The 17176-nt window shown below is 37.8% G+C and overlaps 3 protein-coding genes across 3 annotated transcripts; 2 read left to right on the forward strand and 1 right to left on the reverse strand.

Moving 5' to 3' along the window:
* The first annotated feature begins 2897 nt into the window (after positions 1–2897).
* Positions 2898–4056, forward strand: LOC134746360 (uncharacterized). Its single transcript, XM_063680730.1, has one exon. The coding sequence runs from the start codon at positions 2966–2968 to the stop codon at positions 3650–3652; it is 687 nt and encodes a 228-aa protein (XP_063536800.1). The 5' UTR covers positions 2898–2965; the 3' UTR covers positions 3653–4056.
* A 2774-nt stretch (positions 4057–6830) lies between these two features.
* On the forward strand, positions 6831–9531 carry LOC134746455 (uncharacterized). The gene is made up of 4 exons (XM_063680843.1): positions 6831–7074; positions 7408–8520; positions 8822–8929; positions 9349–9531. Exons 1-4 carry the CDS (start codon positions 6937–6939, stop codon positions 9487–9489), a joined length of 1500 nt encoding a protein of 499 aa, XP_063536913.1. The 5' UTR covers positions 6831–6936; the 3' UTR covers positions 9490–9531.
* Positions 9532–10035: 504 nt separating this feature from the next.
* On the reverse strand, positions 10036–16904 carry LOC134746482 (SET domain-containing protein SmydA-8). The gene is made up of 8 exons (XM_063680885.1): positions 16697–16904; positions 16016–16223; positions 13498–13696; positions 13070–13194; positions 11893–12119; positions 11128–11288; positions 10430–10622; positions 10036–10268 (listed from the first exon to the last, which is right to left on the reverse strand). Exons 1-8 carry the CDS (start codon positions 16827–16829, stop codon positions 10036–10038), a joined length of 1479 nt encoding a protein of 492 aa, XP_063536955.1. The 5' UTR covers positions 16830–16904.
* Positions 16905–17176: the final 272 nt, after the last annotated feature.

Genomic DNA, 17176 nt, shown 5'->3' on the forward strand with positions numbered 1-17176 from the left:
TTTTGTCTGAATTGTTAATTGAAAGTACCCTCAAGAAATACTATAAAAATGTATACTTAGTCATGTTTTAAAAAAAATACATGCATTTTACTTTCCTCGTATTCGAAATGAAAAGTAGAGTGTTTAACTCGGGTGAAAGGCATCATTTCTGCCTCGGACTATTGGCGCTCTCACTGCATTCGAGCGCCAAAATACCTCGGCAGAAATGAGTGCCTTTCGTCCCTTGGTTAACAATCTACTATTACAATGTGAATAAATAAATTATTTAATAACTTATGTACCAATTACTAAAGTCCCGAAAACGTACCGTGTATAAATAATAGTGTTATAAATACGGTAGAAAACAATGCATTCCTCGTTTTTGTCCAATACAATAGGCGTAAGGCATAAAGTAAACAATTTTTTTTGTAAGTTCTGAAAGAGGGTCAATTGTTGTTCTAAAAGGTATGCAGGAAGTGACACGTTTCTACACAAGAGCATTTTACTTTCCAAGTACGATTTTCTTACGATAAGCAAATGAAATTTAGTATTAAATGGATTTGTTATACAATTTCCATTCTGATATTTAACTCCCCATTCCATAAATAACGATATTTTACCTAAATGGTTAATTGAAAGTGCCCTCAATAAATGATATAAAAATTATACTTAGTCATGTTTAAAAAAAAACACATTTTACTTTACTCGTATTCGAAATGAAAAGTAGAGAAAGTAAAGAAAATAGGTGCCGCTAAGCATTTTGAACGTAATACGTGAAAAGCACAACGTCAAAATAGTGTTTGGTGTCTCGTTTGTCAAAAAAAATTGGTTGTTTTATTTTATGCCTACAATAATGTATTGGACAAAAAACTATTTTGTGTATTTTTTTCAAAATTTTAAACCCAGTAGTTTCGGAGATAAAGGGGGGAATGGCCATTTTTTGCCTATTTTCTTGAATAACTTACGTGCGAATTACTGTTTAAGTAAGATAAAAAAAAAACATTTCTCAAAAACGGGAACTGATATCAAGTTGGTAGTTCGCAGACGGGTATTCAATTTGATATTGAATTTATCCCATGTAAAAAAAATTGAGTGTGTATTTATTGTAACTAACGACTATTTGACATTTACAGATTTTGGAAAAAATGTTCAGTCAGCGAAAATATCTTTCTTGATGCTAATCGATCCCATTACTGTCCAGTAGGATAAAAAAACCTGTCACAAGAAAAAGGAGAGAAATCAAAAATTGTTAGCGCGGTATAATAACTCTTCATACAATTTATCTTATCTTAAAAAAAAATTATCTAATTTAGAATTTTGTTATATTTTTTGTGGCGGATTAGCAAACTGGTCTGCAGACTAACTATAATATACCTACATAGGTCAATCAAATCGGATCCAAAAAAAAGCGTTTTGAGGAATAAATATCCAGCAAGCTGGAAATCGTTTTAATCAATCAATCAATCAATCAGTCAATCAATCATTAATTATTTCCAGCTTGCTGGGAATTGATTGTTGGAAAAAATCTAAATGATTGGCCTAGCAGAGCCGCGACTGCCAGCGGCTAATTTAAGTTCTCCGGAAATGTATTGTGATGTAGTACGCGGCATTCGCTAAACTATTCAAAAAACAAAACAAACCAACGACGGCCGCGGAAGCCCTTTCGTTGGCGTTCATTGGCTTGGTCATTGGAGTCTGTGGTCATTGGTGAGTACGCGGCAGAAGTGAGCCTTGTTGCACGAAATCAAAAAATAAATAATTATTTTTCGATTTTATGAAATAGAAACCATGTTATAGTCTGTCAGTTTTTAGGGTTCCGTACCTCAAAACGAAAAAACGGAACCCTTATAGGATCACTCGTGCGTCTGTCTGTCTGTCCGTCTGTCACAGCCCATTTTCTCTAAAACTACTGGACCAATTAAGGGGAAATTTGGTACACATATGTTAGTTTGTAACCCAAAGTCGGACATGTAACGTAAACAAATGAATTTTCAACATGGGGGCCAGTTTTGGGGGGTAAATGGGAAAATTAAAAAATTAAGTTTCTCAAACTATATCGCGTTACATATCAAATAAAAAAGTTCAATTTGAGAATCTCAAATATAGTTTTTTTGTAATTTTAAAATAATTAGTTTAGAAGTTATTTAAGAAAATTGCAAAAAAATTACCATTCCCTTTCCTTTATCTCCGAAACTACTGGGTCTAAAATTTTGAAAAAATACACAAAATAGTTCTTTACCTATAGATGACAGGAAAACCTATTAGAAATGTGTAGTCAAACGTGAGTCGGACTTAATTACTTAGTTTTTGATCCGACCCTACGGGGTTCACATAAAAAGATACATTGTTAAAAATTGTGTAAAATTGTATACGGAACCCTTGGAACGCGAGTCCGACTCGCACTTGGCTGATTTTTTATTCTAAGGCGCGCTCCAGACTATGCGGCGCGAAGCCGCGAACGCGAGTGTGGAGTCGATTTCGCTGTTTAGCGAACTAGACTACACACTCACGTTCGCGGCTGCGCGCCGCAATTCGCGCACGAGTGTGGAGGGCCCTTTAGATTGATTTGAAAGGGACAACACCTCCAACACTACAGTATATGGTATTGCCACTTTTTAATTTCTACAATTTCTTGTCAGACTATACCAATCTTATTATAAAAATGTTTCAGACAATGTCACTAAGTATAGTTCGTCAAAGAACTGTCTCATTTCAAACATAGATAGAGAGAATCATACTATCTTTGTCTTACTAGCACCCAAAAGAAAAGGATGAATATAGTTTTATTTTGTTCTTATTTACTGACAATTTGGTTTGTGGTTTGACCGATTATATATTCTTTGGATTATATGTACAATTTTGACTTTTGTTGTAATCTGTGGAATCCTGAGCGACCAGTGCGACATTGACATTTATTTTGACTTTTGACGTTTATTTGGTCGTGCAAGTCTCACGCATTTTATTACTACAATAACCTAAAACTGTTATGAAAATGGGTAAAAAAATTAATAAAACACACGAGACTCACCTTACAATATCCGACAAAGGAAAACTACAGTCAGAAAAAGGTGATTTTCCTTCAGAAAACAATAACAGTACACATTCAGTGAAAAAATCGAAAAAGAAACGAAAACTAGACTTAAATGGTAGTGTAGTAGAAGATACACCTGCGCAAATAAAAAGTGAAGAAATAGATGAAAGCAACACCCCAGCAGATGGTGAAATCAAAAAGAAAAAAAAGAAAAAGAGAGGTTTGAATAATAAAGTACTACATGAAGAAGTTCAAAATGACACTGATAATAACTTAAATGCAGATGAAGTACATATCCCAAAGAAAAATAAGGTATTAAAAGATGTTAAACTGGAATTAGATGAAGTCCCTGAAATGGAAAGTCATAAACCACAAGATTCAAAGAAAAAGAAAAACAAGAATATTTCAGTAAATGAGGTTAAAAATGAAGGAGACATAATACCCAAAATAGAAAATATAAAAACAAAGAAGAAAAATAAAGCAAAGAGAGGGGCTCCATCGTTAAATGATGAAGAAGCACAAGTGACAGAAGAAGACATTGACAAGTTTGTTGATGAGTTGGATGAAGAAGACAACAAGCAATATGAAGAATGGGTCAAGTTACTAGATGCCAGGCTTAGCAAGAAAACTAAAGCGGAGTAGTAATCTCTTTGGTACTGTACACTAGCGTAAAAGCAACTATGTGGGTAAAGTTGTGACTGCATGTATATATTGTGTGGATAACTTTGAGCACATACAACACTGATTTAAACTCATGATTTTTACTCATTATTATTCACAATGACGGCACATAGTCTGTACACTCCTACTACTACCTACTTATGCTGTTGGATATTTACTTACTGCTGTGGTGCAATGCCCCAAGTGGATCTTGGCCTCATGACACCAAAGACCGCCATGCTACTCTGTCCAGTTGACACTGCTGATTTAGGAGTGTGTGCTGAATATTTACTATAATGATTTTTATTTAAGCTTGTAAGGTATGATTCTGGAGTCATACCCAACTTTATTTACCCAATAAAAATATTTTTTATATTTAGAATGTTGTTATGTCATGTTATTTCTATTTCTGGATACAAATGACTTAATTGCCCTAATGCCTCATGTTAAATCTTCTTATAAACACCTGACATGTTCTTATGCCAAATTGAAAGCAATTAGGAAGTCATTAAAAATAATATTGCTTCACAATATATTTCATTTCTATAATTTTATTGTTAATAGCAGAATGTTTTGGACATAATGGGACAGAAACAAACAAGTGTTTGCAGAGAACCTCATCTCCAGGTCAAGTCCATGTTCACGTATCAGCTTTAAGCTGCCTGTGCATTCACACATAATAATAACATTCCCAAAAGGGATGGTAGTGTGGAAGGGGCAATAAAAAGACAGTGTGTATAATTACATAAGCGAACAACTCGCGAACGCGAAGCTATGCGTCGCGGCGCGGCGCGACCGGCCCACGGCGTTCGCGTTCGCAACTAGATCGCCCACGTAGGACACTTCTATAGGTATCAAGGTTAACACGGGCAATCAAGATCAAGTCAATAGGCTTGCAAGAACAAGAATAAATACTGTAGATATCCATTTTCTTGCAACAAATGTATTTATAAAAAAAAAACTTAATTTTAGAGCACTGGGATAACCATAGAGAAATAAGTAAGGATAGTGCTAACTCCATACATCAGTTGTTTTCTTACCAACACGCAGGTTATTTCATAGTCAACATCTAGCATCAAGTACCGCTAACATGACACCATGTCAAGAGTGTCGCAACTGACGTAAAAGGTACTGCTTAAACAATTCACAAGTAATATTACAAGCAGGAGTTGAAAATAGAGTTCCGGTTATAATATTAGCTGAAAATGGGGTTGGCAACTGTCAAAGGTTTGCAAAGATGGTGCCATCATAGCTTACCCCTTTTTCTATGAGATTTGGCTTAAAGGGCTGGCATCCAGGGCATTAAAAAAACAAAAATTTTACACAATTCTATGGATTGACACGGCAAGCTATGCTGGCGCCATCTACTAAACACTTCGACCGGCCAACCCCATTGTTGAGCATTAGACTTTTCATTTGTCGCGACATCTATTGTCAAGTAGCAGTATTAATAAATCCACTACTTGACTCTAGATGTCGACCACGAATCAAATAACCCGCGTTTTGGTAAGAAAACTGATGTATGGAGTTAGCACTCTATCCTTAGTTCTTTCTCTATGTGGATAACTTACTTAGATGAAGGTTTGTCTAACTTTGTAGCCATTGTGGGTCTACTCAACTCTACTCCTACCACCTCCTACTCCAACACGTAATGATATACAACTTCAATTCAAAAAGGTAGTTACAAGAAAACGTCCAATGTCAAGTTCAAACCATCTTAAAACATTTCACATGTAAGCAATTGAAATAAATAAATAAGTATAGCTAATTGTTATTTTCTACTCACCAAAAAATACAATTTATGCGATTTTATCGTTGAACAAATACTAAAATCCACAAATTGTTTTTAATTTGTCCTTTCGTCCCCTTTTTGAATTAAACATTTTGTTTTGAAAACTGAAAGGTCGAAAGGTGCATTCTGAGAGTTAAACAAAGAACTTAACACGGAAGTTTGAACTTAAACTTTAATGCTTCAAAGTTTGCAAACGGTCTAAAAATAGAATTTTTTTTAGGATAATAAATTAGATGCATAAATAAGTTAATGAAGTTATTATATCTCAGATTTCCAGAATATTTGGTAATAAAAAAATATTATTATCGTTTGGTTTCTGAACGTACTTTAAGTGCATTTTTCTAATGAATTTGTAAAACTATTAATTTAATCTATTTTATTAAATTGATTATGTACATAAAAATATAACATCAAGTCAGTTGTTTATAAAATAAAAGTGATAAGACAGGTATTTGAATCATTCACCACAAAGTTAGACTTCTTGCAACTTGGAAGCTAAATTGGATGGTAAAATATTGCTTTAAATGTTACTACTGTCATTTAGTGATGTGTCAAATCGAAAAAAATTCAAACCGAATAAGTCGACTCCGATTTAAACCCAAATCGGTTTGCAAACCGATTTGGCCAAGTCGATTAAACGTCTATTGTTTTTAAGTATCAGTACAAACCGCTCCGTAGTCACTTGGTTTTGAGTCGAGGAAATCGATTTGTCAATTTTACGTTTTATATGTTTGACCCTTAGAATCCTTAGCTAGGACAGGATCTAGACACACGACAGCGAAAACTATGACGTAAAAACTTTTGTAATATTTTTTTACTTTCCGCTGCGCCGTAGATCACAATTTCATTCATTGCTAAAGCTAAAACGGGAAAGCAGTATCCTAGCAAGCAGGAAAGAGCGTGCAGTCTCGTGCGATTCCGTGAGTCATTGCCGCGAATTTGTACAGTTCGCAAATCGACGCGGCCCAAAACTGCCAAACCGATCCAAGTTTACCGCCAAATCGATCTCTCGAGCTCATTCGAAATTGAACCTTACTACTCAAATAATAAGTTTCATTTTACTTTACTAGTAGATACGAAGTTTCGACGACTCAATAATGGCGGCAATGTGCATGGCAACAGTTTTCGTGGTTTGAAGTCGATTCGCGTACATATTATTCCTCAATATGTCAAACTAAGCTAACGAAAGTGACGCAGCAACAAATCGAAAAGGTTACGTTTAGAGCGGGTGAGGTAAACGTATCTTAAGTCGATTAACAGAATACTCACGTCGATTTAGTCGACTTCAGGCCTAAATCGGTTTGAACCGACTTTTGAAGTCGAATCGTAACATCGCTACTGTCATTGTAAGTGACGATGACGTTTCTTCGGTTTCTTATCGAAATAGTTTACGCGAGGTTTACTTACGCACGTGGAATTCTATAAAAAAAGAAATATAGAATATAATTAGAAATAAATTTACTCGTTTATCAGTATGACTCGATTTGCTCGAGCTAAAGGTTCTAAAGCCTCAAACGAAAGGGCCCCTGAAGACAGTACACCATGGGAAGTAATGAAAGAACAACTCATGCAGTCCAAAAAAGAAAAAGAGGAAGCAAGCAAAAGACAAGAGGTATTCATGTCGTAATAAAATTTAATTTAATTTTCTATCATTGCGTTATTATCACAGATTTTAAAACAAAATTTGTCATTTCTGTGGACAATAATTTATATATAGTATGTGGTGCATACTGTGCATATAATATAAGAAATGAATTTACCAGTATCACACAGGTCAAAAGACAAGGAGTACCCCTTTATACGGATAAGGGTTCAATCAGTAAATTAAGGATTTTTATTACTTTGGATACCTCCACAGGGGAAACCTATAATAATTGCTGTGTATTATCATATAAAACAACTTCTTTAACTTGACCAAATATATAATGTTTGTGAATATTTTCAGGCAGAAAATCAACGTATCACAAATTATGAAAACTTCCTGAAGGAACAGAAAGTGTCCAAGCGAAAAGCCACTTGGTGTGATTTTCCTGAAGAAGTTCCCAAAAAACGGCTTTTACCTCTAAAGAAGCCTGCAGAAAATAACCAGCAAGAAAAAAACATTAAGGGTCAAGACAATGGGTCTGTTGAGGTTACAGCTCAAGAAAAGACTAAAAAGAAGAAGAAGAACAAGAATAAAATGACCACAGAAAAACCAGAACCTTCTCATATTAATGGAGTAAATGGGTCTGCTGAAGCTACCATACCACAAGAAAAAAGTAAAAAGATGAAGAACAAAAATAAAAACACTTCCGAGAAACCAGGATCTTCTCATATTAATGAAGTAAATGGGTCTGCTGAAGCTACCATACTGCAAGAAAAGAGTAAAAAGAAGAAGAAAAATAAATTAACAGAGACCTCACCAACAGAGGCAAATCAGAGTGATGTTACACCTCCTGAAACGGCAGCATCACAAACTGAAAAGAAACAGAAGAAAAAAAATAAAAAGAAGCAAAAGGGTAATAGCAATGGGAATGTCCTACAAATGCAGGCTCCTGACACTTCTGAGCATAAATCCTCTCCAAATAAGGGCAATCCAAAGCCTAATGAAACTGACAATAACATGAAAAAGAAGACTAAACTGGTTAATGGCAAACCTGTCAGACGAAAGGAAATCAATGACAAGAGTTTTCAACTGATAATAAACACTAAAGAAGTTGAGCTGGTTAGGTTTGATGGTTTTCCAATAATGAAAAAAGATGCTGAACGTCTTACAGAACTGAGGAAAAGTATGATTCAGAAAGGTATTCCAAAGAGCGAGGTACAGCGGACCATGAAATTGGAAAGAAGGAGAGCTGAGAAGGCTCTAGCAAGGTTGAAGAGAGACGTATGTTACAACTGCAGGAAAGGAGGACACAATCTCTCAGACTGCCCTGAACTAAAGTCAAAAATACCAGGAGTAGATGCGGCTGAAGGAATTTGCTTTAAATGTGGGTCAACAGAGCACAGGCAGTTTGAGTGCAAGGTTCAGAGGGACAATGAGTTTAGATTTGCTACTTGTTTCATTTGTAGGGAACAGGTGAGTCTATTCAACAACCTAGTTTTATGTTTCATTATTATAAGATTTTCATAACCTAAAATTAAATTAATATTTTGAACTAAATTTACCCTATTATGAACAGAACTGAAACTCACTCTCACTGCTCATTGAAATAATTATTTTCGTAAAGAAAAATCGAATCTTTTTTATTGAAATCAAATATTTTGTGTATGTAGTTATTCTGCAGTTCAAGTAGCTTATAATCTTATCAGCCAAAACCTATCTTATTGGTATGCACATAATATTAGGCACAATTCATCAACATTTGCTTGTATTTCAGGGTCACTTAGCCAGGCAGTGCCCAGACAACCCCAAAGGTTTATACCCAAATGGTGGATCCTGCAAACTGTGTGGAGACGTCACTCACTTGAGGAAGGATTGTCCTACAGTAAGTATACACTTTTGCTTAATCTCTGTTAATATAGTAGGTATGTGTGGACACTGTGGGCTTAGATATTATGTGTGATTCCTGGTGTTTACAAAAAGAGACAGTATTCAGGAATGTTTAGTTCCAAGACTACTGAATTTGAATTAAACTAATGACATTAACTAGCAATATTATTTTTTACTTTTTAAAAGCTAAAATTTAGTCATGAGCCTTAAATTACCTTCTTGAATTTGCAAATGTTTGATGTATATAACATTTTATGTCTCTATCATAACATTACTACTAAATTACTAATTTATCTTGGCCAAATCCAGTTTTATCAAATTTGATACATTTAGCCTAGGATCTTATATATATAAGAGAGTTTTATACTAATCGTATTTGTGTCTGTATAACAATATTCTCCTTATTAATTACAGACGCAAGGCCAAAGGGAAGATACATCCCTGAAACTAGGCACTCTGGAGAGTGCAGACAACATAGAAGACATAGGCCAACAGGTAAAAGTTATGAATTCTACTGAATCAGCGAAAAAGCAACCCAAGAAGATTACATTTTAATGTTATTGTTGGTCACTTAATGTAAAATAAAAAAATACTAATAATATTTTTAAACATTTAATTCATACCCAACATAATACAATGACATACACTATACAATATTCAACTCTAATCTAATAGTCTTTTGTAACAGCATATATTTTGTTAATATTTCGAGAGAAATATTTGTAAGTTAGCAAAACTTTTGAACTTCTAGTAAAATTTGTATAACATTCAAAATACCTTTGCTAAATGTTTTCCAGGAGATCATAAAGTAAATATTTGTCTTTTTAGAATAATTTAAAATTTACTACAGTATAACACACAAAAAGAAATTTCGAAATTAAATTATTGTAGGTAAACCAAAAAGTTTATCCAGGTTTTGCATAACTTCAAGATTTGATTCATAAATGAACAAAGAATGGTGAATAGAAGTACTTTAAGTATTTTTTTCTTTAAAAGTTACCCTGGATAAAATTTTCGGATGGTTTATCTCAGTCATCTTCTCGGCTATGCTACGGTTCTAAGAGGCCTCAACAATGAGTCACCGGATCCGTTCAGTATTAGTTACAACGCCTCAATGCTAGCTTGGAGTTGTTCCATGGATTGCCTCGCGATCTCGCCCGTGATGCCCTCGGGGCTCTGCGGGTCCTCCCTTCTGAGGATCTTGGACGCCTCTGCGAGTAGCCGGATGGGCTCCTGCAGCCGCTCCTTGAGCTTTTCCTGGTGGATGAGGCCGGCGCTGAACTCGCTACGCGCGAGGAACATCACTGGGGCGTGGAGCTCGTATAGCATCATACCTGCGAAGAAGTGTTTGTTTAGACAGTGTTGTTTAGGTAAGTGTAAATTATAGATAAAAAAATACTAATACGCTCGAGCAGCAAGTCTGGCTGCTGGTCGATGGCGTAGACCGTGCTTCAGCGACAGAACGTGACGGAACACCGCCACATGTCACACTCACCGCGCATCCTGGTCTCCCCGGGCGCTACTATCTGCAACGTGTCGAGCACGAGCCGGCACAGCTCCGCCTTGCGCTCGAGCAGCAGGTCCGGCAGCTCGTCGATGGCGTAGCCCTCCACGCGCCCGTACAGCGTGGCCAGAGCGTGCTTCAGGGATAACAGGACGCCGTGTCGTGGGTGGAATACTGACTTGTACTGAAAATTAAAGGGATAACGAATGACGTAAAGTCTGAGTCGTAAACTCAGATTGTTGTCTATTTCTCGCGGTTTTTGGAAATGGAGCACCCTATAACGCCGGTACATCTTCGGAATGTAATAGATTGGTAACAGGGAAACCCAAGCTTTTCTCCTTATCTTCTTCGGTTTAAAGATCTTAATTTTTCAAAAGAATAACAATAATTCACTTACTTGAGAAAAGAAAACATTACTATGCTCTTAGCTATGATACTTAATCTAAGCTAGTGAGCGTAAACATTATTGCAATCGAAAAACCATAAAAGTTACAATTTGCCGGTAGGGCGGTAGGATTATAAAAGCATACAAAACAAGTTTAGAGGTATTCTTGTGATTATTACTCATCGTGACAACATATTCAATGAAGCTTAGCGACATTAATCAATGTCTTGTATTGACGTCGATATCTTTCAAATTCTTTGCTAAAAGAGTCTCACTTCTGACCATCTTACGTACTTTAACCTACCTTCTTAAGCGTAGCCTCTCGCATCTCGATAGCCTGCGTGCCCTCCAACGCGTCCAGCTGGTCGACCTCGGCCTGCACCACGGCCAGCATCTTCTTCATCGCCGCGCTCGAGGTCTGGAAGCCGCAGTTCTTGCCGGTACACTGCCAAGGTGATTCATTATCTAAAAACGAAATAAAGGACTTTGAAGGCACTCTCTTCCTTCCGAACGTTTGCCATGGGTGATGAACAGAAACCAGAAACACTGCTTTATAACAGTCCTTCATTACGTATTCTGCACAAAGAGATACAAATTTTGTCCAGGGGAATTTATTATGAAAACCTGCTGATCAGGTTAGCTTCCTCACATGCCTGACATAGCAGAGAACAGGATACAGGTAATATGAGAGTGAGATTTTAATAAAATAATGATGACGAAGTCGTGGTAAGCAGACCTAATTGCACAGAATTGTCAAGTATGGTGCCCCATTGTCGCGTTTGCTGCAATTAGCGTGCTGAGGTGCGAGCCGAGCTCCGTATATAGGCTCAGCGCAGGATTCCAGCAAGTAGTCGCAACCGGGATAAATGCTAAAGCTAGGTTTAGACTAGCAAGAACTTGCATGCATTTCTCATTACATTGCGGTATCTGATCAAACCTTTGAATGCATATTACCTCAGTAGTCGACAATGTAACGTAAATTGCATGCAAGTTCTTGCTAGTCTAAACCTCGCTTTAGATGAGGGAGAGATTAACGAATGCCTGACAACTGACGATGAAGCAAACATACCTAAGGGGTTATTGCACAGTATGACGCCATTATCACACTTGCTGCACTTGAGAGTGCTGAGATGCGAGCCAAGCTCCGTAGGGTCAGCGCAGCGGGGACAGTCGCAGGCGAAGAATTTGGACTCCAGCAGGTAGTCGCGGCGCGTGGGCGTCGGGGACAACACGTGCGTGTAGCATAGGTGTAGTGCAGCGCCCGATGGGATGCCCACTGCGGCTCGCACCTGGACCCTGCGGCAGAGATATATAAGTAACGCGAATAATAGGTACCTATCTACTTAATAAAATTATTCAATTTGCCCATCATGACAAGTCACGGTACGACTATTATTACGTTAGTGTGTCACCTCATTTGTACCACTCATTTTGTTAGATTGTCCCACCACAACAGGCCTACTTCATTATACTTATTTACTTGATGCGCTCATCGCAAGCGCCTACCGCCAACCAACTCGCACATTTCAAATGAACCGCATAGACCGCAAGCCAGGCGCAAATTTCGTCAGTCATCGCCTCCCGGGCGAAAACTCGTATAGCGGTTAACGGCTATGTTAGATGAAGCCTCGTGAACGTCAGCTGCCGCTCCGTTGGTGGGTTGAGGAATGGCAGCCACCGACACGCGTAAGCGATACAACCGGCTGACGATTTGTTTTATTAACAATAGCATCTAAACTATCATCTGACAAAGTATCAAACGGGAGGCGATGACGCCGATGACTGAAAAGAATTTTCTTTCTTACATGTTCATGTGACCAGCTGACGGTCTTTCCACAGCGTTACAATCGGCTGGCGATTTTGTTTATTCTCAATAGCATCTAAACTATCATCTGACAAAGTATCAAACGGGAGGCGATGACAAAAAATTTTTATAGACTATTTGCTGCCATTCCTCAACCCACCAAAGGAGCGGCAGCTGACGTTCACGAGGGTTCATCATACATAGCCGTTGACCACTAATACCACTATACGAGTTTTCGCCCGGGAGGTGATTGGTCATGGAAATCTGGTTCCTGGTCCGCGGTCTAGCACCACTCGTCATTTACTCGAGACACTCGCGCTCATTAGCAAATGGTAGTAAGTCATGAAAATCCGTGAAGAAACTAATTGTTTTGTCCATATTTTTTTCTGAGGTAGATGAGTTCATGAGTTGTAGGTGAGGTGAGCTGAAGTGAGGTACTCACTCATAATCATTCTGGAGTATAGTGTGCACTATGTTGGGCACACAGCTGTGTGCCGCGATGGCGAGCTGTGGGTACACGGCACGGATGCTGAATCCACCGCGAGATGGAATCTCCACTGCGTTCACCTGACAATCATGAAAAGAAATTTAGTAAAAACGCTCCAGCAACTCAGCATCACTAATATACACTGTATAATTGCATTTTTTTTTTCAGCTAATACGCCGCCAGCGATAACAGCTCGTGAACTGCTTGCGCTAATTGCGCTGTTAATCGTAGTTACAGTAGGTAACTACTAGCACACCTTGCCAGATCTGGACGCACCTATAGGGTTCACATTTTTTTTCTTATTAGCACCTGTTGACAAAAGATTCATTACACAAGGTTGATTAATAGATGCCTCACTTACACTACACTTTCTATTTGTTTACCTCGAGGATGCCGCAGACGCGCTGCACCAGCTCCTTGTCGAAACGCGCGCCGAGCCGGCAGTGGTCGGTGAGGAAGGTCACCACGTTGACCTCGTCGGCGGCCCACGCTGGCCGCTCCTGTCGCGCCGCTGTGTGTGTTTCCATTGGCTCCAGCTCACGTTTCCAACGCTCGGGGTCCCTTTCTTTTGCTAGCAGCATTCTGAAACAGAGAATAAAATTATAAGAAATAGAGCTTCAAATCGATTGAAAATAGACACAAGTCTGGCCTAGAGGGTTGCCAGGAGTTGTAACGCGCGCTTCACAGTTCTAATGAGGAGAGGAGGAGTGCGATGACTTAAATTCTTTGGTATTCTTAAAATTTATTGATCATAACTCGGGGATGTTGGATAACGTTAAGGAGATGTCTTAATTACCTATATAGTGATCAGCAGTGATGCAGTCCAGCTGTGGTGAATTAGCAGTCTAGTCGCAGCCGCTAATATACCTACTGAGCATTCTGCCACACACGAATTAATAAACAAGTGGATGTGAAATGACTCCTATTTAGTATGAAAACCAGTGTCGCTAAACTCACACATTCATAGCCACGTTAAAATACGTCACACACTTACAAAATTGCTCTGATTCGCAGCAACTTTCCATACCAAAAGGTTATTACCGGTGGACATTTCTCGAACGAATATCAACTGTAGGCTACATGAGTGACGGTTTAAAATATAATGTCAAAGCTATATGGCATACGACTCTTTCATTATCTCATTCATCTCACAAAAGCTCGCTCAACGTTCACCTAATACAACTACTCAACACCAGATGGCGTTATTTTATATAATTTTAAAATCACTTACTTATTTTACAGGCGAGAAAAGGGCTAAAAAACCAGTATAAGTAAGGTCTAATTACGCATGGTTTGTTACGGATCTCACGGTCACGTTACACTGGTGTTTTCGAGATCTCTACACGCCTGCGAGTAGCTAACCGTTGGAACTTCTTTCCATTCGACGATATAGGGAGGGGACAGTGTAATCGGAGTGTTTTATCGATATTTGTGTGTTCAGTTAGGTATTGATATTTCATTACCGTATGTTTTAACACATTTAGATGATACTTTATTTATGATTATAATATAGGTAGTGATAATCGTGATTGTATGAAAAATAATATGTAGTAAAGTACAACAAATATCTAACTAGAAATTTGTTTCTTATTAATTGACCAACTAGGTTGTTAATGTGAATATTAAATATATCTTAAAGTCAAACAGATAAAATCATAGTTCTTTAAAGGTCTATTAACTCGGTATTGCTGTTATTTTGTAATCACAAATCTGCAATTACGTACATAGGTAAGTATTCGTCTTTAACAATATATTTACTTGTAGCAGCATTTAAGGCCAATCTAGACGGGACAACCTGATTAAATTGTCAAATTAATTGTATGGTGTGAAAGCATACATGAAACTGGCTCATCGATCCCACTTGATTTGATTGTAAGATTGTGACCTATCAAATCAGGAAGGGGCGGCAAAATTCCAATATTTGACGCTAGTTTGCGTGGTACGGAACACTTTTTATTAATTTAGTGAGCCCGAATGTCACTAATAATTACTAAATTAGTAACTAAGTTTTAGGCGTGTGGACGCTAGATGAGATGTATGGCAATTTTATCCCCAGAAATCTTTCTCTAAGAAATGCTCCTAGCAAATGGTGCTATATTTTTGCGGAAACTAATTTTCTTGCCCAGTAGCATTGATCCATTTATTTTTAATATCGGCATCTTGTGGTAACCTACAATAATTAATAATAAAGAAATAGAAAATATAAAACGTTTATTCATGGCACATTGCATGCATTGTACGCATAAGTGCATTAAGTACCTAGTCTAATTATATTAACGATGAAAATATGATGGGTGTAAAAAACAAAAACGTATGTAAAGGAATACGAAGGTTGGAAAGGTTGCCATGAAATGACCCTGACTTAACTTAGTGCTTGATGACCAGAGCTGCCATATTATCCCAAATAATAATTAGAAACGTGTCTAAAATAATAATTTATTACCGAACCAAACATCAAACTTGAAATATCGTAACTTTAACTTTATCGATATAAATATCGACATTGCGCAGCATCTGAGTAGCGAAGTTATTTGACATTTAGGATAGCGAATATTCCAGATAAACGTAAAGAATAGTGACAAAGGATTGTGAACTCTAAGTTCTAACTGATAAAATATAGATTTACTTAATGAACATTCGTAAATAATGCAAAGTAAACAGATTTTTCGTATTTATCGGATTATATTTAAATAAATAACCACCGGTGATAGGAAATACCTCCACGTGAAAGTTTTTTTAAACCGCTGTGATTTCTGCAGCTTAATACTGCACAATACGGCATTTTAAATTTAATTATCAATTTTTGTTAGACGAGCGTACGTACGATGTGAATGTCATTCGAGCATGAAGTTTACACAACAACTGAGCATAGTCTGTGCTAACTTTTGTGAAACAACCTACCTTAAGGGTGTGATGCAATCCAGCTGTGGTGAACAGGTGGTCCAGTCATCTGGTGGTTGGAAGCGCACTTTAGCAGCCGCGAATACTGAGCATTCCGCCGCGTGAGCCGGTGCGGCTTCGCATTCCGCGCCACAGATCGGCCATCCACAGCGAGAACAAAGCGTGCCCTGCACAGGGCAGTAACAACCCAGGCACAGCGGTGGGCTGTCTGTTAGACAAGCATTAAAAATAATCACAATCAGCATTTCTAGACACTGTTACATTGTACCTTACGAAACATTAGACATAATAATAATATTTCGGCCTATGTGCGTCCCACTGCTGGGCACAGACCTCCTCTCATGCGCAAGAGGGATTGGCTATAGTTCCCGCGCTAGCCCATCAATGCGGGTTGGGGGTTTTATACGAAAATCGTAACCGGCGGTCGAATTCAATCGCTACGCTCAAAATTAAACTTTTTTCTCGTTATGTTTAACGAATAAAACAATACATTTCGTTAGTCTAGCCAGTCATTTTATTACAACTGTTTTAAAAAAAATTGTAATATGCATAATACTTAGCTATCACAGGAATACTATCTCAGTTAGCCGCGAGGCAGCTAGAGGTGCATATTTTTAGTTTTTAAGATAAACCTTTCTTTAATACCCCGACCTGTTTGTTTCTGCTTAAAATTTAAATTACCTGGTTTCGGCCCAAAAGCGAAAGGCTTATCCGTGAAAATTAACTCCCCGGCCTCCATATCTTTATTTGCGATCAGATATCGTCCAAATTTCTCATTCCGAGCGATATCGTACGAGCTCACGTCCTGAGCCATAACTTTGCTATGTAATAGGTACCGTAATACCAATAATATTTCACGACAACACCGCAAGCGATGAGAGAACTGACTGAAATCTCTGTCCGATGAGAAATACACATGTCACGATCGGCGGCTAATAATAAGACGTCGAATCCAGAGCGTTCGAGATCCGAGATGTCGGCCGCTCTGGTCTGGATTGCGTTTATTTATGTTTATGTTCATTATTATGCTATTGTTTTTGATACGGTACTCTAGGAATAGAAAACTATCTTGTGGACAGAGATGCAACTAATAGAGCAGCAGCGCATAATAAAATCAGCAGATAGATACTATATATTATCTGCTTGCTAGTACACAGTTCC

This window comes from Cydia strobilella, chromosome 13, assembly GCF_947568885.1.
Source record: "Cydia strobilella chromosome 13, ilCydStro3.1, whole genome shotgun sequence".
Lineage (NCBI taxonomy): Eukaryota > Metazoa > Arthropoda > Insecta > Lepidoptera > Tortricidae > Cydia > Cydia strobilella.

Excerpts from the sequence above, each read along its gene's own strand:
- LOC134746360 (XM_063680730.1), top strand. The coding sequence starts at position 2,966 with ATGAAAATGGGTAAAAAAATTAATAAAACACACGAGACTCACCTTACA.
- LOC134746455 (XM_063680843.1), top strand. The coding sequence starts at position 6,937 with ATGACTCGATTTGCTCGAGCTAAAGGTTCTAAAGCCTCAAACGAAAGG. Across the intron at positions 8,521-8,821 it reads GTTTCATTTGTAGGGAACAG|GGTCACTTAGCCAGGCAGTG; the intron begins GTGAGTCTATTC and ends CTTGTATTTCAG. Across the intron at positions 8,930-9,348 it reads TGAGGAAGGATTGTCCTACA|ACGCAAGGCCAAAGGGAAGA; the intron begins GTAAGTATACAC and ends TATTAATTACAG.
- LOC134746482 (XM_063680885.1), bottom strand. The coding sequence starts at position 16,829 with ATGGCTCAGGACGTGAGCTCGTACGATATCGCTCGGAATGAGAAATTT. Across the intron at positions 13,697-16,015 it reads GATTGCATCACACCCTTAAG|AATGCTGCTAGCAAAAGAAA; the intron begins GTAGGTTGTTTC and ends TCTCTGTTTCAG. Across the intron at positions 13,195-13,497 it reads GCGTCTGCGGCATCCTCGAG|GTGAACGCAGTGGAGATTCC; the intron begins GTAAACAAATAG and ends CATGATTGTCAG.